The sequence below is a fragment of the Aspergillus foveolatus genome (assembly GCF_047715535.1).
Source record: "Aspergillus foveolatus strain CBS 279.81 unplaced genomic scaffold BDW70scaffold_55, whole genome shotgun sequence".
Lineage (NCBI taxonomy): Eukaryota > Fungi > Ascomycota > Eurotiomycetes > Eurotiales > Aspergillaceae > Aspergillus > Aspergillus foveolatus.
Window position 1 is genome coordinate 106,869 of NW_027396119.1, and position 21,671 is coordinate 128,539.

At 51.1% G+C, this 21,671-nt stretch overlaps 9 protein-coding genes across 9 annotated transcripts; 3 read left to right on the forward strand and 6 right to left on the reverse strand.

Moving 5' to 3' along the window:
* Window positions 1-2,118: 2,118 nt before the first annotated feature.
* On the reverse strand, window positions 2,119-3,245 carry BDW70DRAFT_152641 (uncharacterized protein; the record flags this gene model as incomplete). Its single annotated transcript, XM_073739474.1, has 4 exons — window positions 2,119-2,218; window positions 2,250-2,444; window positions 2,492-3,043; window positions 3,091-3,245. 4 exons carry the CDS (start codon window positions 3,243-3,245, stop codon window positions 2,119-2,121), a joined length of 1,002 nt encoding a protein of 333 aa, XP_073593100.1.
* A 2,633-nt stretch (window positions 3,246-5,878) lies between these two features.
* On the reverse strand, window positions 5,879-6,766 carry BDW70DRAFT_98995 (GMF family protein). The gene is made up of 3 exons (XM_073745359.1): window positions 6,755-6,766; window positions 6,353-6,671; window positions 5,879-6,292 (listed from the first exon to the last, which is right to left on the reverse strand). The coding sequence occupies exons 2-3, from the start codon at window positions 6,557-6,559 to the stop codon at window positions 6,101-6,103; spliced, it is 399 nt and encodes a 132-aa protein (XP_073593101.1). The 5' UTR covers window positions 6,560-6,671; window positions 6,755-6,766; the 3' UTR covers window positions 5,879-6,100.
* Window positions 6,767-7,160: 394 nt separating this feature from the next.
* Window positions 7,161-8,142, forward strand: BDW70DRAFT_152642 (flavin adenine dinucleotide pyrophosphatase; the record flags this gene model as incomplete). Its single annotated transcript, XM_073739475.1, has 3 exons — window positions 7,161-7,241; window positions 7,304-7,470; window positions 7,524-8,142. 3 exons carry the CDS (start codon window positions 7,161-7,163, stop codon window positions 8,140-8,142), a joined length of 867 nt encoding a protein of 288 aa, XP_073593102.1.
* A 76-nt stretch (window positions 8,143-8,218) lies between these two features.
* Window positions 8,219-8,768, reverse strand: BDW70DRAFT_98902 (uncharacterized protein). Its single transcript, XM_073745358.1, has one exon. The coding sequence runs from the start codon at window positions 8,607-8,609 to the stop codon at window positions 8,295-8,297; it is 315 nt and encodes a 104-aa protein (XP_073593103.1). The 5' UTR covers window positions 8,610-8,768; the 3' UTR covers window positions 8,219-8,294.
* Window positions 8,769-10,008, reverse strand: BDW70DRAFT_99062 (Ras family protein). The gene is made up of 4 exons (XM_073745360.1): window positions 9,811-10,008; window positions 9,562-9,676; window positions 9,227-9,502; window positions 8,769-9,163 (listed from the first exon to the last, which is right to left on the reverse strand). The coding sequence occupies exons 1-4, from the start codon at window positions 9,820-9,822 to the stop codon at window positions 8,928-8,930; spliced, it is 639 nt and encodes a 212-aa protein (XP_073593104.1). The 5' UTR covers window positions 9,823-10,008; the 3' UTR covers window positions 8,769-8,927.
* A 2,500-nt stretch (window positions 10,009-12,508) lies between these two features.
* On the reverse strand, window positions 12,509-13,537 carry BDW70DRAFT_170463 (PaaI family thioesterase; the record flags this gene model as incomplete). Its single annotated transcript, XM_073742935.1, has 2 exons — window positions 12,605-13,537; window positions 12,509-12,553 (listed from the first exon to the last, which is right to left on the reverse strand). Exons 1-2 carry the CDS (start codon window positions 13,502-13,504, stop codon window positions 12,509-12,511), a joined length of 945 nt encoding a protein of 314 aa, XP_073593105.1. The 5' UTR covers window positions 13,505-13,537.
* Window positions 13,538-14,243: 706 nt separating this feature from the next.
* BDW70DRAFT_170465 (enoyl-CoA hydratase/isomerase family protein) lies at window positions 14,244-15,196 on the forward strand (the record flags this gene model as incomplete). The annotated part of the gene is made up of 1 exon (XM_073742936.1): window positions 14,244-15,196. The coding sequence occupies exon 1, from the start codon at window positions 14,306-14,308 to the stop codon at window positions 15,194-15,196; it is 891 nt and encodes a 296-aa protein (XP_073593106.1). The 5' UTR covers window positions 14,244-14,305.
* Window positions 15,197-15,331: 135 nt separating this feature from the next.
* Window positions 15,332-16,698, reverse strand: BDW70DRAFT_142122 (oxidoreductase, short chain dehydrogenase/reductase family). Its single transcript, XM_073737875.1, has 5 exons — window positions 16,155-16,698; window positions 15,793-16,102; window positions 15,689-15,744; window positions 15,530-15,638; window positions 15,332-15,476 (listed from the first exon to the last, which is right to left on the reverse strand). Exons 1-5 carry the CDS (start codon window positions 16,586-16,588, stop codon window positions 15,441-15,443), a joined length of 945 nt encoding a protein of 314 aa, XP_073593107.1. The 5' UTR covers window positions 16,589-16,698; the 3' UTR covers window positions 15,332-15,440.
* A 2,914-nt stretch (window positions 16,699-19,612) lies between these two features.
* Window positions 19,613-21,330, forward strand: BDW70DRAFT_99189 (PTH11-like integral membrane protein). Its single transcript, XM_073745361.1, has 6 exons — window positions 19,613-19,986; window positions 20,036-20,072; window positions 20,122-20,189; window positions 20,259-20,632; window positions 20,693-20,760; window positions 20,818-21,330. Exons 1-6 carry the CDS (start codon window positions 19,786-19,788, stop codon window positions 21,258-21,260), a joined length of 1,191 nt encoding a protein of 396 aa, XP_073593108.1. The 5' UTR covers window positions 19,613-19,785; the 3' UTR covers window positions 21,261-21,330.
* The last annotated feature ends 341 nt before the right edge of the window (window positions 21,331-21,671 follow it).

The following is a 21,671-nucleotide window of genomic DNA, read 5'->3' on the forward strand; positions in this document are numbered from 1 at the left end:
CCTAGATGCTCCTCTAGGGATGTAGCAGATTCCGAAAATCCGACACTGCCACGAAGGCGCAGCTAAATTACCCGCGCTCAGCAGCAACTGACTATACATAGTAATGACAGGCTTGAATTCTTCCGATGAATATCAGTGCAGCAGCCCAACCTCCAAAATAATAAAACAAGGCGATTGTAGACGGCCCCTGACCCTGGAAGTTGCACCTTGGAAATGGACGGACCGATCAGCTTAGCCGTTTTGCTTATCTATGGTACGTGCTGTATAATCCCAGGCATAGGTGGATAATCAGAATTATACCTCTCTATCCACATGAAGAACACTGAAAACCTTGAAGCTTATCCCGGTAGCTTTACGTGGCTAGCTCTCGCTTTCTTCGGCCGAGTGATGGGTATCGTCGTTATAGATCCTTCTGACTCTAGAGAAACAGGAAAAAGAAGCATGTGCGGTTGCTTACGCACTACGGCACATAAATCCCGTCCACTGCTAGCTAAATGGCAGTGGTACCTTCCGCATAGGGAGTCTGAAGGCAATATCAATGGACTAAAGTATAGCACGAGAGTTACTGCCAGATAGCCACTTTAGCAAGACCGCTAGAAGGCGAATCCCAACATCCATGCGATGAAGATCACCGGGGTTTGCTAGCGGTGACTGAAGGATGGGATATACGTACCAACGTAACACGTTGCATGTAACCTCCCGTCCCAGCCAATCCCTTAAATTACGACAGATAACGGCCATTGTCCTCTGTGTACTACGCCGGGTGAAATAGTCGCTAGTCGAGTCTAGTAAATCGGGTCCTTACTATTCGAGGCTAGCGACTATGTCAACGTCAGTCGGCTTGGCCAGCCGGGCCGCTCAGGAGACGCCAATCTTCTAGTGAAGTGAATCCCCTACTAATCGCCATCCTCCCGGCCGGCGTCAACTCTCGAAAGAGAAAATTGCTCCGTGTTAAATATATAACCAGGACCTGATAATTTAAAGACAAGAGTGTTGATCGACTCGGCCCTCAGTGCTGCTGCATTGATCCGCCTGTTAGTGTGGGTTAATGCTGGCTAATGCTGGCTATGCTGCTGATGCTGCTAATGCTTGCTAGTGCTGGTGCCTATCCGGGCCTCCTCGCCTGCATTGAAAATTCGACTTTAAAGTCGACATTCAGATTCGGCCGGTTATTCTCTATCTACCTCCCGACGAAGTGGTAGCAGAATCAGATGAACAGAGTCTAGCAAGGATCTCTACCGAAACCGCGGCTAGTACGTAGACTTGGAGTGAAGATGCTGACACTACTGTATATACGCCACCTATCCAGAGTCAAAGCATCGCGTGATATGAATGGACCAAAGACCATGGAGTATCCCGTTTACAATTGAATTGATACCAATACTCTTGTCAGCTAGAGGAGAGTATATACTCAGAGTAGAAAAACCGACAATCGTTATGGCAATGAACGCATTGAATAGCCCAAGACTTGGCCTTGACTGGACCTCGGCTAGGAGGGTAGCTTGTCTGGCCAGAGATCCCGCGTCGCGCCATGCCAACCAGCGCCACACTATGAAATGAAGCCCAAATCCACACGGCCCGGCCTTCACATCCTGCGGGGCAGCAGTGGATCCGTCCAGTTGTCAGAATGCCGTGTCAGTCGCCTCACCTGTCAGCTGTCAAGCGGCAAACGGCAAATCTATCCATTTTGGGGACCAGCGTGGATCTGGAAGGGCAGTGGCGGGGGGCTCGGCATGGACTTCAACGGTCGACGCACCGAGCTCCAGAAGCCGGTAAAAGGACGCGATGTATCAGATTCCACAGCGTACTATTGTAATAAGGTTTGCTTACTGCTGCGAGAAGGTTAGTGCTAGAGTACGAGCAGCATGGCTAGCTTGATTACAGGCCGTGCGAACTCCATACTCCGTAAAACATGATCTCGTCCCGACGGGATTTGGGACTTGGCATTTGGGCCATGAGAGTTGGGCGATCATATTGGTCGGTCGTAATCATTGTGCTAAAGAAACGCTATGCTATGCTCTGCTCCGCTCCGTCGGTACTCGACATCAACAAGTATTCCAGATCTCGATTGTGCCCATCAAGGCTGTGCTTCAGGACTTTGGAGTCTCGCCAGCTTCACTAACTTTGATATTCGCCAGCCTCTCCTCCACTCGTCTCACTACATCGGGATCTGGTTCCGGCTTGATCTTTTTTGGTCTGTAGCCTGTTAGTAAGAATGCTCTGTAGGAGTCGTGTACCGGGGGGCGTACGGGTCTCGTAGAGTTTCCGCACACTTCTCCTGCCCACAATTGGCACAATTCTTCTCGCCTGCTCGGTAAACTGTCGAGCATTGGTGGCAGGTATACCGGACTCTCTGCCGCGGTTTCTTCCAGGTCCGAGCTGGCGGTTCATACGGCGGTTCCGCATCTCCCGGGTAGCCGTCAGGATATTTGTCATGTCTGGGTCTGGAATTATTAGCAAAACACAAAACAATTCATGATGTTCGACATACGGATCGCGAGGGCAATTCTTGCATCGGATATGCTTGCAACTGCTGCATTCCGTCGAGTGGGGAGCGAAAAGCGTATTGCACCTGTGGCACGTCCGTCGTACTCGCTGCCGGGGCGGCTTGCGGATGAGATCCTGGCCGCCGGTGCGCGATGGCAGCGTTAATTGGTGTTCTTTAGGCTTGGGTCGCACGGGCTGGGCCTTCTGGGCCAGAATGGCCTGGAGCGCGGTCTCGGTTCGCTCCTGCTTTTCCTTCGGTTTCGCTGCGGGGTATCGCGGGCAATTCTTGCAGCGGACGTGCTGGCAGTTAACGCAAACCTTGTCGGGGCCAAAGGTGGTCTGGCAGCGATGGCAGGTACGGCGGACGCGCATGCAGATGGGCTTTACGACCCGCTGGACGGTCACATCGCTCGTAGCCTTCCACTCGCCCGGTTCGAGCGTCAATCCATATTTGGCGAAGAGAGCGCGGGCCTTTTCCTCCTGGATCGCGCTCCAGTGGGATACAACAGTCGGTTCAGGGGCGATTTTCGCCGGTTTAGGGGTCGATTTCGATTGACTATACGGTCAGTAGGGAACGAGAAAAAACGAGAAGAAAAAGCATACGCAGGCGCTTTGCTAGACTCTGGTTGAACCGGCGCTGGTGTCTCTTTGGCGGTGCTTGCCGTGGCTCTGGAGGGAGTCCTTCTCAAAACGGTCTTCATGCGACTCAGCACTTTAGCCAGCCCCTCCTGTTTTCCATCGGACTGGGATGTCGACATGGTTAAGGTCGTGGGTAAAGATCCGTAGATGAACCGTAGAATTAATCACAATGGTTGAACAAATCAATCGATCGGATAGGCGTAAATTAAACTGCGATAACAGCGACCATGACGAGCACCCTCCACGGCGGCAAAACACGGTCGGAAACTGACAAAATCGATGCAATCGGTCCACGAAGACAGGGAGAAAGCGGAGTTGGATGGCGAGAGAATCAGACAGACAGGTGTTAGGTGGCACGGGGTTGTTGTGTCCCAGAACCAGACAGTTGGGAGACCCGACCAGGCGGACGGCCGTGAGCGAAGAGAACGAGGGCCCGCTCGAATGATTGGTCAAGTGGCGGTCAGACGCGATATACGATATGGCTAATGGTACCTCTTGATGCGACCGTCCGTAGTGAGCTGTGCGTGGTGACTGGTGAATGGTGACTGGTGATGGGAAGGGTGGCGAGCTGACGAAGTCAGTTCAGCAGACGGCCAGGGAGAGGAGGAGGGAGCGAGCGATAAATAGAAGCGAACAAAGTTTGAGCAGCATCAGACCGGGGTTGGAGGCCATAATGGACTGCTGCTGGCTTTGCACAAAACGCCTGAGGGGAAAAAGCAATGTGAGCCCGCTAAGTTCTCTAGCCCCGGGCCTGCTGCTTGAACCGGCAGGACTCGTCCACAGCCTTGGGTCAGTGAGATCCACCATCCCAGATCGAGCCCTGAGCGTACTGGACATAATAATGCGACTATCACCGGCCAGACAATCAATTGTATATACTAGTCTACTAGCAAAGACAACAACGAATGGATCCCGTATATCTGGCCCTCTACCGCAGTCTCTACATACCATCCAGACCACCGCTTCGCGCTGGCACTGAGTCGAACCATACTAGATTCCTTGCGGTGCCGCCTGCGTCCTCCAATAACAGCGATCACTGCCATCCCCACGAACCGCCAATGGAACCACGAACAGGCTGTTAACGAGGCCGCTCGAGAGTCCCGGCTAGCCCATGCATCATGCACGACAGAGGTCGTCCATCGCGGGAATATGTCACGCAATCAGATGATATGGAATAGCGGCATCATGCATTCTCCTGCAGCCTGGTCCATGGTCATGGTCTGATAAACGGACGGCGTGGCGGAGAAATCGCGTCCATATGGAGAGGATGGCTGATAACGCCCGTCCGATCTTTAAACAGCCAAGCCTGGCTGCAAGCAGCAGGTTAAAATGGCGTGAAACGGTCCTCGATCCTCTCTCCTCCCGAGTGTCGGCTATCGACTCTACTATGAGTCGATAGCGCTCCTAGCAGGCTGTCAGTCGGTGGTCAGGCCATCACGGCATCGCGTCTCGCTTTCATCTGCCGAAGGTCTCCACGGACCATGCCCGACTTGGCTGTGAATTCTGCAACATCGCCACTGGGAACACGTCAAGCGTTCATTTGACCTCGAAGAGTTCGTCGATGATCCAGTGACAGGGGTAGACAGTTCATCCCGAGTCCGGTCGCTATCTCGTTCTAGGCTCCACGGTGGAGCTCCTGGGGGAGAGACGCTGGTCAGTGCGGTGACAGTCGCTGTTCCAGTTACAGTGCCCCGAGTATGTCAGGCAAGGAGGGTCGGGCTGCTCAGAATCTAGACGCGCAATCCATCCAGAGAGACGGGAAATAAGTATGGAAAGCTGGACTCTCACAAACAGCCCCGGGTATAACACCAGTCGCAGCCTGGAGACTCGCAACACACAAAAGGACGGGACGGGCCTTGACCACCATCATTCTTTTCAAATTAGAAGGGGTAAATCACTTGGCCGGCGGGCTTGGCGTCAACCTTACTCGATTGGGAACTCCAGGGTCATCTTGGGTTAGCCCAGTTAGTGGGCCTGCTAAGCCGTCTGCACTAGTAGGAGCTGTCAGACTGGTTGGAGTCCCAGTTGAAATTCCAACCTCGCGGTAAATATCGTGCAGAAGTTGAAGGATAGTATGAGCGGCCTGTTCCTTGTTCTTGAAGATCGAATGATGCTGAAAAGCTCTGCGCGAAGGCTACCGATGGGCGACCTACGAAGCGAGGTCCCTAGCAATACGGGGTATACGTACTAGTAACGAAGGCAAATTAGTAACGAAGGCAAATATTCCTTCCGCTGCGTCTCCGTTCCCGAAGTGGACACGATTAACGGAAGTTTCATCCGAGTTGATGCTGAAGCCAGCTATCATCCACATAATGCACCATCGGGAAGGATGCTGATCCCAAGCTATAAGTGGGATCCCGCGGGCCCGCAAGAGCTTCAAGTCGAGTCCGTCTCCTCGACGGGACCCATTCCAGCATCGGTGGGTTCCTCTGGAGTCCGGGACGACGCGTTGCGTCGCTGGTGATAGGTAGCTGACCGCGAATTGTAAGGGCCAATGCTACAGGAAACTCTTTTCCGGGGGTGAAGAGCATCTTTGGCCAGAGCTAGAGGTCCTCGTCCGAGTTTAGGCACTGGGAAAGCTACTCCCAGTTAGTCAGGCGTATTGGCAACTTCAGTGCGAGAGAATGCCTAGACGACGCTGTTCCCGATGGAAGATAAGATGCATTGTATACCCAGCGACTATCTGATTCAGGATTCAACGCGCACCTTTCGTTACAAGGGGCGCAGTTCTGGGTACTCGTCATAGCCTGGACTCTTGCCGCAGGTCGACAAGTCTAGAGCTCGTCACTGGGTTCCAGGGTAGGGCGGATTATGCCCCTTAATATGACACAAGAATAGCTACCGCGGCAAGTACAAATAGGACGGTTCGAGACTTTGACGCCTCGAACCCTCTAGATTGCAACGCCACTCCTTCGTTCAACGCCGTTCACACTCATTTCAACTTCAGCCGCGGTACGCTTGCCTTCAACAGTACTCAGTCCGCACTTTGCAGCTTCGACTCGATAGATATGATATCCTCCTCACTCTCGACCTCGATAACCCGGTTGACTTCTGCCGTATTTCGCATCAACTCGACCGCACCGGCATACATCATTCGCTGATTCGGGTTGCAGTTCTCGGGGAGATAGTAGAGCAGGACGTAAGGAACCGCAAGGCGACCAGAGCCCTAGACCAGTCAGCACACTTAAGTTGATAGAGACCACGCGGCGAAGATGAAGATGCATACCAGAGTTAAGGGGTAGCTAAGAAGGATGAACCGAGGAGACGACTCTGGGAGCTCGTCCGCTAGGTCCTCCATCTTCGTGTACACCTCGCCATCTTCTGCTCGGATTTCCTGGCTTTTAGCATCGATGATATCTGGAGAGGCATCAGCTGTCGTCCTCACAAGATGACCATATGTGAAAGCGGATATTGTCCAGAGAGTGCGAGGCATAACACCACATACAGATAATCGCTTGCGGCTCCTTCGCCCGGGATGTTGTCAAACGAAACTTGCGCAGCTTCTCTTTGGTCTCCGGAGAGAAGGCGTATAACCTTTCAGAGGACTACCTTAAACCAAAGCGCGGACTCGCAGTCAGTGATAAATTCGCAAAGGCTTATTCTCGCAAGCAGTGCGGGGCACCCTCACCATGCTGTCCGTCGGACTTTCAGGATAGAGCGAAAAGGTGGACTCCGGTATGTTCAAGGTCTGTCGTTAAATCCCTATCGAAACGTATAACGTCGGCAAGTGCGACAGATATGGAACGGATATCCAGCGTTCGTCGATGAGTTGGATCAATTGCGGACGCGGAGTTCGGTCACGTCGTGCACCACCTCAGCACCCCACTTTGCGGCGACAGGCTAACCTTCAGCCCGTTTCCCTCTCCCACCCGCGTGCGGGATTCTCCATCTCTCTTCTCTCCAACCCTTCTCCCTCCATGTTCGCCCGGTTAACTCAACTCACTCGACATCTTTACCGACCACCATTCACTCGTCCGCCTGTACCTTTTGCTTCCTCCTCTCCTTTCTCACCGTCGAGTGCGCACTTGCACAAAATGACATCATCCTTCCCGAACAGCAAGACGATACACACAGCAGCGTGTCTAATCATTGGCGATGAAGTACTCGGTGGGAAGGTAATTAGGCCACAAAACAAAGACTCTCGAAATACAGAGCAAAACAGAAGCTAATCGGACAGACTGTCGACACAAACTCCGCCTTCTTCGCCAGATACTGCTTCTCGCTCGGAATCCAGCTCAAGCGCATTGAAGTCATCGCTGACGAAGAAGAAGAGATTATCGAGGCCGTCCGTCGCATGAGCGAAAACTACGATTTTGTCGTGACAAGTGGCGGCATCGGACCAACGTCTGTACCCTTACCCCCTCTACACCCATGTATCTGACGAAATGGACGAACAGTCACGACGACATAACCTACTCCTCCATCGCGAGAGCCTTCAACCTCCCGCTAAAGCTGCATGAAGCCGCCTTCGAGCGCATGAAGAAACTCACCAAGCCCCATGCCCTCACCCCCGACTTCAGCTGGGACACGCCCTCCCCCGCGCTCACTGCACGCCTCCGCATGGTCGAGCTCCCCTTCGATGCCTCCCTCCCCGCCGAGTCCCAGGCTATCTTCGTCTCAGATGACATGTGGGTCCCCATCGCCATTGTCAACGGCAATGTCCACATCCTCCCCGGCGTTCCGCGGCTCTTCGAGCGTCTCCTCGAACACCTCCGGCCATCGCTGCTTCCTCGTCTTGTTAACCCCGAGGGTAAGGGGATTTACCGATATTTGTTTAGCACACCGCTGCCAGAGAGTGCGGTTGCACCATACTTGACGGATCTGGCGACAAGGACGGCAGCCAGGGGCGTCAAGGTTGGGAGTTACCCGCGATGGCAGAAGAAAAGGAACACGGTCACGCTGGTGGGGACGGATAAGGAGTTTTTGGAATCATTGATTGCCGAGGTCGAGGAAAATGTGCAGGGGAAGAAGGTGTCGGCGGAAGATGAGTTGGATTCGGATACTGAGGAGAAGTAGGTGGGTCTGTTACATTTACCTAGCAATATTGCAATAGAACGGGGATATATTAGACCTCTGACAATGTGGTATCTTTCCCGCCTCACTCGACCTTCTGCGACGCTACTGGTTTGGCTGTTATGATATTGGATCTTAAGGGCTTTAGCAGATATCTAAATTGAGATCCAGAACAGAGCCGCCCCGGGCGTGAAACCGGGGGTGAAAAGTATGCGGCCGATAGCTATTTTGAGATAAACGCTCAAGTTAAAGAGCTCAGCAGCATCCCAGAAGACTAGGTGAGCCTGGCTCACGGCGAAGTGAGGGACGCGAATGCAGGCAAGATTATAGAGGATGCAAGAGGCATGGCTGGAATCAAGAAAACAGCGTACTTTACCCCAGATCAAAGTGCAATGAAAAATGTACATACATACGAACAGCTCAAATCTATTGGCGCGCCTATCCTCGCATATCAACGAGATATGTATCATCAGACTAATCTTTCAAGTTAAAAAAAAAAATATGGGAATAAATGGTAAAACACAGTAGATCAAACAGACAACCAGAGGGGGAATCGAACATTCATGGATGGAGAAGATGACGGCGTGATGGATGGGAAGGTGGAAGCGGACATCGTATGGTTCGGTAGGTATAGAAAAAGCGTCACAATCCGCAAACCCGTCGACGAGCGTTCATTATTCCATTCCGAGGTGGCTGTCGCTTAAGTCGGGGTTTCTTCTCTATGTGAAATCTTTCCTTTCGTTTCTCAAACAGCGTGCTTGCATCCTGTCGAGCCCAGCGCCTGCCAATTACATAACAATACATTTCCCGCAGCAGCCGGAGCTCTCACCGGGTTCGCTCACGTCCATTTTGCTGTCGGGGGCGCGGGCGCCAAATGCACCGGATCCAGATGGGTTGGACATCTCCTTGTTGTACCGGCGAATCTCACGCACAAGGTCGTAGAAAGCGTTTTCGACATTGATGCGCGATTTCGCGGATGTTTCGATGAACTTGCAGCCGAACTGTCGTGCTAGGGATTCGCCCTCTGAAGTTGATTATTAGCCAACTGTGATAACGAAATGACCTGAAGCGACGCATTAGAACCCACCTTGTTCCGAAACCACTCGCTCCTTGTCGAGATCGCATTTGTTGCCGACAACAATGATAGGGAAGTAGTCCTTGTCCTTTACGCGGAGGATTTGTTGTTGGAATGTCATGATTTCTTCAAAAGATTGACGCGATGTGATGGAGTAGACCAGGAGGAAGCCTTCGCCTGTTCGCATATATTGTTCGCGCATGGCAGAGTATTCTTCCTGTCCGGCGGTATCGAGGACGTCCAACAGAGCGACCTCATCGTCAATGACACACTGCTTGCGGTATGAATCTATTTTCGGTAACCTTGATGAGCGACAGATCGATACGATTGTGAGGTAACGAGCTAACCTTCAATTGTTGGGTCATATTCGTCCACGAAGTGGCTCTGGATCAATTGAATCGTCAAGCATGACTTTCCAACACCACCACCGCCGACGACGACCAGCTTGTACTCTCGTAGAAACTATTTGAGACCATAACAGTGAGCCCACGATTGCTGTATTTTCCCGACGCTGGTTGCAAGATGACGTTGGGTTCGGAAGGAAGAAAGGAGGCGAGCAGGGGAACAAGGGGAGAAAGGATAAGAAGACACCCTACCTTTGAAGCCATTCTGAAGGATTCTGTTCAACGATCTACCGGTGTGGGAAAAGAGTCAATGGTGATCCGGATCGAAGCTATTCCAAGTGACAGCGGGTCGAGCGAGCTGCTGAGCACAATTTTCTTTTGGAGAAAGGGTCGAGAGTCGGGGCCCAGCAGGTCGGGAGTTTCGCGCGAAAGCAGGATGCGCCTAAGAGGCAGGCCACAGCAACGGCGGGTCCAGTGACTAGGCCAAGCTTAAAGAAGCCAGACGGGGGTTCGATGAAGAGGATCAGGGGGGTTCGTGGAACTCTGTCACAGGCGGAATTGAGTGTGAGCCGGGACGAGATTCGCTTGGCTGCCTCGACTGAGCCTGCAAGATTTTCGATCCGCGACGGCTTTCTTTCAAACTCGACGAGAGTTCGTCGTTCGAGAAAGCGAATGGAATGATATGGATGAATCAGGAGATGTGAGGGAGGGAGAGGAGGGAGGAGCGAGTGGAGAACGAGACGGGGAGGGGAAAGGGGATGCTGATGATTAAGAGCACTTAAAGGCGACGGTCTTGTTGGATGGGGGCCAGCTTATAGAATAGAACTACGGAGTAATTGGCCAAATTATGGAACATCTCCAGTATATTCAAATTATCCATCATCATCATCCATGATTAATCAATACGGCCTCTTCGCCCCGGTCGCGTCGCCTCGCGCAGTCAGTCAGTAGTACAGGCCGATTGGTGTGTGGCATTAATGGGATAACAAATATGGCTGCAGATCCCACCTGAAAAAAGGGGCCTCCCATCAACCTTTCCTCTGATTATCAGCCTCATTCAGCCAATCATCTCGCCAGCTTCTGCAAATAAATCAAACTCAATGTGCTTTGATTGCGACGACGCATTCTGGCTTCAATTTCACCCGGTCTCTACTTTTAAGGATCGAGGGCGGATGGTCAATATCAGGCGCACATGCATCCTTTGCAGACAGACGCCAAATTTGACGACTCGTCGGCACGGGCAATCACACTGCCATTTTTGGAGGAGACTGCGTTCCATGGGCCATTAATCTTCTTTTCTTTCCAGAATCATCTCCATTCTTTGGCTTGCCGTGGAGACACTCCGAAACATTACCCTGGACGGGCGAGGATCTACAGCGTTTTCTTTACAACTGACTGTTGGAGTGTAGGAGTTCTCTAAGGAAATCATAAGTGATCACCACGGGAATTGGCTCTATTTCCACGAAAACTGAAAGTGACAGATCTCGCAGAGGCTCCGTGCTCATCTCCATTAGAACGGCTGTTCGAGATAGATACAGTCGAGCACCTTGCCGCCAAGCTGCCCAGGGCTTTCCCACGCCTCCACTCTGTTCAGTCAAAGATTGGCCGATGCCGACAAGATATTTAGCCACGGCGGCACATGTCGTCCCTCAAATCGACCTTGACGTCGTTCAAAAGTACTCTGTGCATGTCGCTCGGTACTGATGGTGATCTTGCATCTCATGCGTACTCGTGAATACACCCAAACTCTAACTACAAAACTCCGTTCGAATACGACGGTTACCGAAGAATGGCCCTGTTTTTGACAGTCCCCCGGCGAGTCTTATATGAGCTTCATCAACTTCATAAGCGAAGATCGAATGATACGCATTTGATATATGATATGTGACACCTAGGCTATGACTCGCTTGGCTCCACTATATCACTTTCAGAAGCTCCACATCAACATGTTCGAGCTACCACATAAGCAGGCCGAATTCAATTCCCGCCAGCTGCACTTCATTTTCGTTGCCCTCGGGCCGGCGAATCTACCCGGCCAAGACGTGCAACATTTAGCCCAGAGTACGGAGTAAGGATGACGGCTGGGCCCAGAAGGGGCAATAAAGGCGATCCTCGCGCCGTTGTGCAACCATTCCAAATGTCTTATTTCCATGCCAATGGCAGGGTCTACCTTGGAAGGGATTAAAAGATTGCCCGGCCTGGTTACAAGCTCTTCGGGCTTGCCAAGTATCCTTGGAGAAAATGGTACTGTATCTCGGTGTCAGATCTCGATTGTGTAACCCCAGTTTGTTGTGGATTGTGACCTATCTTGCAGTCCAACAGCTGATGTATACACCCCGCGCCGCCGGGTTCGACGGCAGCTTGTGCTACGCAAGACCTGGGAGTCGGGTCCAGGATTTTGCCTGGATGTCTTTGCCGACGAACTGCCTACGAACGATCCGGTAGTACTGTTTGGGTGGTACCAAGGGGGATTGGGGGATGAAGGAGGCCTGGGGCCTTTGCAGTTCATTCGTTGGGAAATGTCAGCCACCGTGACCATGATGCGAGTGATTCCGCCGACTGGGTGGTGTAACATTGCTGGTGGAATTCGGAAAATTCCAGGGATCATATGGATGGCATGCTATGCTGCATGTAGTGAGTTGGCTGACTTTTAAGTAGATCCGACGGGTAAGGATCATCTTCTGGATACTCCGCACGACTGTAGGAAATGAACAATGCATATGGATATTTTCCAACAAATACCATATCGATCTGAACTTGTCTATCTTTTCGGCGTTCAACAATGAAGTCTTGCACCGTACCCGAGCTTCAAGAGATCAACCAGCATTAGACAACCATGTCCCTCTATTTCTCTCTATTTTACAACGAATCTATATGATGCCCTACAGTTATATCTCTATTATATCCCTAGATCGTAGCCGTCATTGAGCCGTTGTCTAGTCCCGTACCATCATACCCGTTTCGACGCCTGTTTTGGGTACAACGGCACCATATTCTAAATCATATCAGTATACCGCAATTCAGACCCAAAGAACTACAATCTCACCTTCACTCCTCTAGGCTCAATGAACAACCCCCTCGCCTCAGCCACAAGCACGCCGTCTCTTTCCTCCACACTAAGCGTATTGCCCTGACTAGCCTCCCTAGGAATGCCATCCCCAACACCTCTCCCCCGCATCTCCTCAGCCCCAAACTCATTTAAACACCTCATTCCCCCATACACACAGACCTTTCTCTCCTTCTCCACCTTCTCAACGCCAACCCTCCAAACGTAAACCCGTCCCGGCACCGCAGGCGCGCGGAAATCCAGAGTCAAGTTCGCGGTCATTCCAACCCCACTGGGAAATATCTCGGCTGCGAGACGCGCAAACACATCGTCGAAGAGAATCCCTATCAAGCCACCGTGGATGTACCCCGCGTGACCGGTGATGTGGGTGGAGAGGTAGGCTGTTGCTATAATCTCAGCAGACTCTGGTGATTGGGATGGGTTCTTGGTGAAAGAGTGCTTGAGGAAGTAGATTGGGTCGATCGGGAGTTTAGTTGGGGATATCAGTGATGTTGTCACCAGATGGGTTACTTGCGCAGAGGGATGCATTGTACGGAAAGGGCGGAACTCTAGATATTTAGCTGAAGTCTCAGCGCTTGGGCTTGGGCTTGCGGCGGACAGAGAGCAGTTGCGGAGGCAACGGATTAGAGGGAGGGAGGATATCAGGTCCTCAATATTTTCGGGTGATGGGGTTGGCTTCATTTGCGATGCCGGCAAGGCCGAGGCTGATGACGAAAACTGGGCTCCTGGAGGGAGGTATGCCTTGTGGAATCGCTCGCGAACTGCCGGTCTGGGAGTTGTAAAGAGCAGGAGTTGAGGGCTTGAACGCGGATGGCGATTGCCGATAGAGATCAATCTAGGAGGGGCCCTGCCAAAGAAGTATATTGGCTGGAATTTCATCTTTATACGAGGGATATTTGGCCTGTAGTTAGGCATAGATCAGGTATTATGTATTCTAAGAGGATGGGCTGGGTTAGGCGTCATGTTGTCATGCGGAGAATATATAGTTTGGGGACGGATGAACCATCGGGGTTCGGTCCGAGGCATTAGACCCATATCAGGCTGAGGGCACGTATAGGAGCTCTAACGACTAATATAACTTATAACTTTTAGTGTTCCGCTAGATTACATAGCTGATCCGAAATGCACTGTCCCATTGCAGGGCTCGAGCTATTAGCATCTCCAATCGATAAATCGGCCAGATGCGGCACTCTGGCGGACCGACGTATATCCAGGCTTGAGCTGACACGTCGATAACAATAATCTTCATTACCCCGCTCGTACCCCAGTTTCCCGTACCTGGCCCTAAGGAAGGAACTGGGGCACGGTTGAATGGAAGAAAATCTGAAGTCCTGCTTGGGCTGGTGGTCCTGTTACGCCTGGCTAGCGGTCAGATTAAGTGATTGTGTATTCAATTGAAGTTAGCAAGGTAGACAACATATAATTAGCCAATTCGTCAGTGCATCGATAATCATGAAAGACGCCAACGGTGAAGGATATGGGCGTTTTAAGTAATAGTACTTAGTGGTACTGCCATTCAGCCGAGGATGTGAAGCATGATCAGAAGACATTCGACGATCTATAAAGGTAAGTCACTAAGCAGATGAATGAATCCAACAATAAGCGGGCCTTTCCCCATCTTACACCTACCTCTGTTAGCTTCAAGTCGAGACAATCTGTATAGCGACCCCAATACTCACGATGGCCCAGCTCTCCTCCATCCAAAGCACCAAAACCCCCTCAGGCATAACAACAATTACCATAAATCGCCCTCACCGGCGCAACGCCATTGACGGCCCCACTGCCCAGAAGCTCACGTCTGCTTTCCTAGACTTCGAAGACGACGCATCTCAGAAAGTGTGCATCTTCCATGGCGCAAACGGTACCTTCTGCGCGGGGTTCGACCTGCATGAGGTAGCGAAATACGAACCCCATGCTCAAAGTCAAGATGGATCCACTGCGAGTCCGCAAGACAGCGCCAATTTTGGAGACAAGTACACCGGCCCCATTATGTACCCGCACAACCGCGTTCAAGGCCGCAACACCGGCCCAATTGGCCCCTCACGCATGATAATCACCAAGCCCGTCATCGCCGCAGTAGCTGGGCATGCCGTTGCCGGTGGTCTTGAGCTCTCCCTTCTTGCCGATATTCGGGTCGTCGAAGAAGATGCAACCTTCGGCGTGTTTAACAGGCGCTTTGGTGTCCCGCTTATAGACGGAGGGACAGTCCGGCTTCAGGCTATAGTTGGTCTAGGACGTGCGCTCGACATGATCATTACCGGGAGGCCGGTCGGTGCGACTGAGGCACTGAGTATGGGGTTGGCGAATCGCGTTGTGCCCCGGGGAACTGGTGTGGAAGAGGCGATGGAGATTGCGAGGCAGATTGTGGGTTTTCCGCAGGCATGCTTAAATGTGGATCGGGCGAGTTGCTATCATGCGGCGTTTGAGGCTAAGTGCTTCGAGGATGCGTTGGCTAATGAGTTTGAGAAGGGGGTTCGGGTTCTGGGCGATGGGGTGAAGGGGGCGAGGAGGTTTAGGGATGGGGAAGGGAGACATGGGAGGTTTGACGATGGAGGTAAGGGAACGCTTTGATGGGTTTGTCCATCGTTGTCTAGGTCTGGGCTCGGAATTAAAATAGGGAGCGGGCTTGTATGTCCAGGTCTTGGATTCTAATTTGCAGCATATGGCAGAATGTTAATCAACACCTAATAGTAAGTCGCCTAAAGACGCAAGCCTTTTGGATATCGTACGGTATATATGGCATTGATACATCTATTTCCCTGTCTATATGTCCAGGTTCACTATTTATAGGATCTAAAAACAGGTGCAAAATTGTTTATAGAGGCTTCTTGTACAGATGACCCGGAGACGCCTGTAACCGGTTAGATAACATTACGTCTGTGGAGACATATGACGTGAACATACCTGGTGGCTGGGGAAGATCAAAGTATCAGCAATGACAACGTTCTCCCTCCGGCCAGCGGCGAAGACGATGACCTCGGCGATATCGTCCGGTGTAAGTGGCTCGCAGTTACTACAAGCTCATTAGCATTCATTGCGTAACGTCCAAGTCGGATGACTTACGCATAGACGGCATCGGCCTTGCTCTTGTCTCCGTAGAACCGAACAATAGAGAATTCCTACCAGCTTGGTCAGCACTATCCTCAATAATGGTATCGAGCACTTACAGTCTCGACCTGACCGGGGTCGATCTCAATGACGCGAATGCGCGTGGAGATGAGCTCCTTCCTTAGGGCCTCGGTAAATGACTTGACCGCAGCCTTGGTAGAGCAGTAGATGCTACCGCCGGGGTAAGGCTCACGACCAGCGATGCTTCCAATATTGATGATGTCTCCACGGCCGCCATCGCTACGCTTCTTGAAAATAGGCAGGACAGCTTGGGTGAGGTTGATCAATCCAGTGACGTTTGTTGCGAACATGATGTTGATATCTTCAGGGTCGATGTTGGGGGCCTGAGCGACGCCTTTGACGAGACCACTACGCTGCATTAAAGACCTGTTTTACAAAGCAGGTTACGTAGCAGACTTACGCATTGTTGACTAGGATATCAATATCCTGGAACTCGGCAGGGAGAGATGGGATAAAGTTCTTGACCTCCTCCGGGTTACTGACATCGAGCTTCACAGGCAGGGTCTTGACACCCTCGCCGACTTCCTCTTTGATCTCCTTTGCTAGCTCCTCGAGGGCGTCGATGCGCCTCGCTGTCACAATGAGCTTAAGGTCCTTTGGAGCTGTCCGCGCGAATTCCCTAGCTGTGCTTCGACCAATGCCTGACGAGGCGCCAGTGATGACGATTGTCTTGCCCTCGAGGCGCTTTGCCATTGCGGAAGCCATCGTGCGTCTGAAGAAGGAGGATCCGAGTACCGAAGTTAGAGGCCGGGGGAATGCGGAGATTCGAGAAGGGGGAGAAGCGAATTGGCGGCCGACTGCGATTGACTGGTGATAGGCTCGGTTAAAGAACATAAATGTACGATGTTCGTCGGTCCTTTCAGTAAAGGGTCGGAAAGCAGAAAATGACCTGGTAGATAAGAGAGGGCAGTATATATAGGCAAGGTGTGACTGCGGGGAGTGATCTCGCAATAGCGGGGCCCGGCTACTGTTATCAGTGCTCACTGCTAGGCTGGGTTCGGTTGAAGGTTTGCCCGCGCGTGTTCGGGTTCTTTTCCGACTGTCGGCTGGAGAAGGCATAGCATAGTACACTAAACCGCATGAATTGATCTCTAGTCTCCGTACCCTAGGCTCTATTGCGCTCAGAAATTTCCAAACGATTTAGATACATGCAACGCGTCTCGAAAGATGAATGTATGGCTTTCCTGGCCTGTGCTCAAAGTTTGGCACTGCCTAACTTTGCTGGCTCCGAACTCAAGGCTCCTTCACAACCACAATATGAAGTTGTTCAGCATGGTAAAATGAGTCCGGAGGTTCTCACATTGTTAATCTCGTGAAGACTGGCGGTTACTGGTCTGTAATCAGTATCATACTTCAGGAGCCTCCCAGCCGACAGAATATCGTTGACCTCGGGCACTTTCGTGGCCTGGCATTACACTGTTCCCAGCGTCCAGGCCCGGTGATCGAATACATTATTTGTCTACTTCAATCTTCACTAACTTTGCAGACGGCTAATACTCCTGGTAGAATCAGAGTATACTGGGAGGGAAGTCCATGTTGCGCCGGTTAGCGACGTGCGGGGGAATGTTGAGGTATCGGAGAGGAGCCTGGCGCACTTTACGACAACGATCACAAAAGCAGTATAAGCAGCCCGCCAACTTTGATAGAGTGAAGTCAATGTGGCTCAAGGCTGTTGATGCCGAGTTCTCATGTTGAGAGAAATAGCTGAGCATGAATTATGCCCGTATTCACTATCGCAACTGGCGAGAGCGCCGGCTTTCGGCCCAGCAGTACAGAGCCTGGGTTTCACCCATGGATGATGAGTTACTCAAAGTGCTCATGGCAGTGTGCGACTGATTGTAGATCAGTCTAGTTGTCAGAGGCGATGAGGTATCTCGATCCTGTTATTATTGAGCTCCAGGCAGAATTATCCCCCTCGCCCGCCAGCGAAGATACTGATACGCTTCGCCAGTAGTTGGATGCTCAAGTAGTATATCACGCTTGGCTCGTAGCAGCATCACAAGCTGGAACGGATGGACGCGTTTCTAGGCAGAGGAATGACGAGGTATAGGCGGCAAAATCGGCGTTTGTTGTCGGAAACGGAGTTATGGGGGGGCGCTTGTCGACTCGAGAGAGACAAAAGCTCAAAAGGATAAAGCTTGTTAAACGGCAAAATGGGTGCTTGAAGAGTGAAGTTTACTCGCTAAACAAGAGGAAGCGAGGCCGGTCAAAGGGGTCGCCGCTGAGACACTGCATGAGTGTCTCTGATTGTAGTCTGAAGATGACCGAAGGGCGAGGCTGTCTGTTCGTCGAAAGCGGAGACGTAGTGCAGTTGAGTATTCCCAGCAAGCATGTATAGATGTGAGCCCCTTATCTCTGAAAAGGCCCAAAATGTCTTGGTGCTTAAGAGATAAGACAAAACATACCGTTTCCAGTATCAGTATCCTAATGAGTGATGGTACGTGCTGCATGTGATTTCCTTCTCTACCCAGTTCCACTTCTCCGACCTACGAACTTTGACCTTCGCCCCAATCATGTTTCAACAATCAGCAGAGGCAGATCTAGCCTCATCGTTTCGTCTATTTACTCAATTCTATTGATCGACAAGAACAGACTACTATCTCGGACCGCCGCAACCCTGTGAGGAATAGTACAGTCGATCTTCTAGCCATTCAGTCTCAACCAAGCAAGCACGCAGCGCGCACAGGCCTATTCTACACAGTACTACACTAATCAAAATGTTGAGAACCTCTTGGAAGCCGAAGCTGCTCGATGGACCAGATGCCGAGCATCACAACGTCGCTCCTATGATGAGTTGTCCCTGGTGTGGTCGTGTCTTAAAAGAGCACAAAAGGACACAGTGCCAAGGCCCCAGATCGACGCAGCGCACGTTCCTTAGTCCTCGGCGAGTTTTTCCTTGCAACGTACCACTAGCCTGGGACTGATGTACATTATCGAAGTTAGGACTTAATTCTGACTCCTTTAGAGGTAAATGCATACTTTTGCCACCACATGGCAGCCTTCAGGGGTCTAGGTTTGTATGTTCCTGCAGGAAAGGAATAATTCGCGGCTGAAGGAACACAATTGCGTCTGTAGATTCGAAATCTAATCTGTCTCAACGCATCTCATTGGTTTATTCTATGTCTGAAAAAAAAAATTCACGGTCGGCCATTTTACCATAATCTTGATATTCCGAGGTACGATTGCACAATGTCGAAACTATTGGAACTTGGCGAGGTTGCAATGCAACGGCTCGAAGATGCCACGATTACCTAAGCGATGTGAATGAAACCCTGGTTAGTGGCTGTCAGTGTCACTGATATGATCTCCACCTTTACACAATATCGTTTAGCAACTCCACAGTCCAGGACTGGGAGCAATAAGCATTTAGCTCGGATCTCGGGACCGATCTTGCTCGCACCTGCATTCTCGTGGCTTCGGACTTGGGACATCCTTGGCAATAGCATCATTCTGGGTTTATGTGCTGTTCGGTAGCGCTAAAGACTTCGCGCAGGGAGCTGGTTGTTCAAGCCACACGCATGTCTGCGGCAACACCAGCCGCGTCAAGGTGGTCTTTGGTGGAGCAGCGACCACCAAACCGGCATTCCCAACTGCCGTCTTGTGGATAAGATACTGCCTTCAGGCCGTCGATCGTCGCTATTATTGATTGAGGGGCCCACTGCCATGCGACGGCATTGAGAACCATTGTTGGAAACGAGTTACCGTCAAAAAGGGACAAACTCTGCCTTGAAATGGTCAAATGCCCAATCAGATATGCGGCAGCGTTGCAGTCTCCGTCCTATGGAGCTGTCTCAGCTATCATGGTTCATATATGCCTGGCGACGGCCGCCACATCTGGCCCGATCATTTATGCCCTTTGTTCCCCTCCGTCCCTTGCCCGGGCGTTCCACAGGCCTCTTTTTCTTGAGAACAGGATCTCACACTCCTTTGAACCGACCCCTAATGTTTACGGACACTTGACGTTTTCAATGCTTTGATTGACGCTCTTTATATCTTACAATCACATTCATTCATTCATTCCTTCTCTTTGCATGATGTTAAACGAGGCTCTGGAGCACATTCTGCCCCCTAGAAGCCAGGATGATGAGGGTGCAAGTCGTGGACGAACGGCAATGGTGGTGACAGCAGTGCTCTCTTCGTTTTCAATTGTTATTGTGGCGATGCGCATATATACCAGAGTTGGGATAATGAAATCGAGCGGCCGGGAAGATTGGACTATTCTACTTTCTCTGGTACGCTCCCCATCCTCACATCAGAGCCTTATTAAGACATAGCCTCCAGCTCTTTGCAATCATATATCTCGCCCTTGTTATTTGTCGTAAGTCAGCATAATGGATATCGTGAAGCTTGTTGCTGACTATCGAAAGAATACCAATATGGTTTAGGGAAACACAGCGATGCTCTGTCGCACCATGAATTAAGGCTACAGCTGAAGGTTAGACCCTAGAGGACACATCTTCTGTACAGTCTGATGGGCCATGGCTAACCTATACCCTCCCTACAGAGCTTGTGGGCTGCAATCCCAATGTACAATGCGAGCCTATTGTTCACCAAAATATCCCTACTTTTGCAGTACCTGCGCATCTTCCCAAGTTACAAGTTTCGTGTTGTATGTTACATTGTAATGGGAATTGTGGCTGCATACTCGACGTGGGCCATTGTCAGTGGGTTTGTCAACTGCGTGCCTGTGGCCAAGTTCTGGGATCGAGAACTACCTGGTCACTGTCTTTCGTTCGAAGCGCTCTGGTTCTTCAATGCCTCCATGAATATCGCTACCGATCTTACTCTCCTCATTCTACCGATGCCTCTCATCACACAACTACAACTTCCCAAGAGGCAGAAACTTGCTCTCATGGGCGTCTTCGCGCTCGGTGGACTGTTAGTTTTCCATGTTTTGCAAAGGGACGTTATCTGGAGACAGCTAACATGCGTAATCAGGGTCGTTATCACCAGTATCCTTCGTCTCTCTGGCTTACGCAAGGTAGCCAAAAGTACTGATACATCCTGTACGCCTTCCCTATTCCTATCTTGTCCGCAGCTGTTTGTTAACGAAAGCGAAACAGGGAGCAACGTTGCCGCCGCCTACTGGACAGCAGCTGAATGCAACGTTGCGATCATATGTGCCTGCCTGCCCTTCCTCCGCCCCCTCGTCAGCCGCTTATTCCCCAAATTCCTCTCGACGAACAGCTACAACAAATACAGTATAAATCCAACCCGCACAACAGCGGGACGCTCAATGCGCCTTAGGTCGACAAACAGAGGCATGTATTCCCAGCACGACCCCGAGTTCGGTCTGCATACTATCGATACAGAAGTGGGTGTTGGGCCTGGGCTGAGGTCGGTCATGGAGGGGAAAAGAGGCCCTGGTGCTATTGAGGTTACGACTGAGGTGATTCGAGAAGAGAGAACGTCGCCTACAGCTCCGTCTTCGCCTTACGGACATGTTCGTCGAGGCGGCAGTAGTGGAGACTCAAGTCAGACCAAATTGGTCCTGGAGGGACGATGAATCTTGTCGAGTCTTTTATTTTACGGTTACGGATGGGTTGTTGGATGATCACTCGTTACGCTTAGCTTTTTATGCCTTTGTTTTCAATATACCCATATCAATCGTTCATCTCAGATATCCAATATATAATTCCACTATTGAACATACAATTCGGTTATATCTCCAACAGAATTTCAGCAACGCCTAAAGGAAGTTGACTGTTTGAGTTGGTAAGGATAAGGATGACCGGTAGCTGCCCTGTCTCCCCAAAAAGTTACTGCTCCAAACACTGCAACCCAGCACGCAACAGCACTTAGTGAATATCTGCTTTGATAAGAAAATTAATGTCGTCATTTTCCATCCCCCACGATCATCATATCCTTACTACTCAAGTACAGAGTACATACGGAATCCCCAACTATCTTTTTCCGA

What these genes read in the sequence shown, in the direction of transcription:
- BDW70DRAFT_142122 (XM_073737875.1), bottom strand. Translation starts at nt 16,588, where the DNA reads ATGTTCTTTAACCGAGCCTATCACCAGTCAATCGCAGTCGGCCGCCAA. An exon ending in AAGGCCGATGCCGTCTATGC is followed by an intron (nt 15,639 to 15,688) that starts GTAAGTCATCCG and finishes ATGAGCTTGTAG; the next exon opens with TAACTGCGAGCCACTTACAC. An exon ending in TGATCTTCCCCAGCCACCAG is followed by an intron (nt 15,477 to 15,529) that starts GTATGTTCACGT and finishes AACCGGTTACAG; the next exon opens with GCGTCTCCGGGTCATCTGTA.
- BDW70DRAFT_99062 (XM_073745360.1), bottom strand. An exon ending in ATATGACCCAACAATTGAAG is followed by an intron (nt 9,503 to 9,561) that starts GTTAGCTCGTTA and finishes TACCGAAAATAG; the next exon opens with ATTCATACCGCAAGCAGTGT. An exon ending in GCGAGTGGTTTCGGAACAAG is followed by an intron (nt 9,164 to 9,226) that starts GTGGGTTCTAAT and finishes AATCAACTTCAG; the next exon opens with AGGGCGAATCCCTAGCACGA.
- BDW70DRAFT_98902 (XM_073745358.1), bottom strand. Translation starts at nt 8,609, where the DNA reads ATGATACATATCTCGTTGATATGCGAGGATAGGCGCGCCAATAGATTT.
- BDW70DRAFT_99189 (XM_073745361.1), top strand. Translation starts at nt 19,786, where the DNA reads ATGATGTTAAACGAGGCTCTGGAGCACATTCTGCCCCCTAGAAGCCAG. An exon ending in GGACTATTCTACTTTCTCTG is followed by an intron (nt 19,987 to 20,035) that starts GTACGCTCCCCA and finishes CATAGCCTCCAG; the next exon opens with CTCTTTGCAATCATATATCT. An exon ending in GTCTTCGCGCTCGGTGGACT is followed by an intron (nt 20,633 to 20,692) that starts GTTAGTTTTCCA and finishes ATGCGTAATCAG; the next exon opens with GGTCGTTATCACCAGTATCC.
- BDW70DRAFT_98995 (XM_073745359.1), bottom strand. Translation starts at nt 6,559, where the DNA reads ATGCCTCGCACTCTCTGGACAATATCCGCTTTCACATATGGTCATCTT. An exon ending in TTAGCTACCCCTTAACTCTG is followed by an intron (nt 6,293 to 6,352) that starts GTATGCATCTTC and finishes TGACTGGTCTAG; the next exon opens with GGCTCTGGTCGCCTTGCGGT.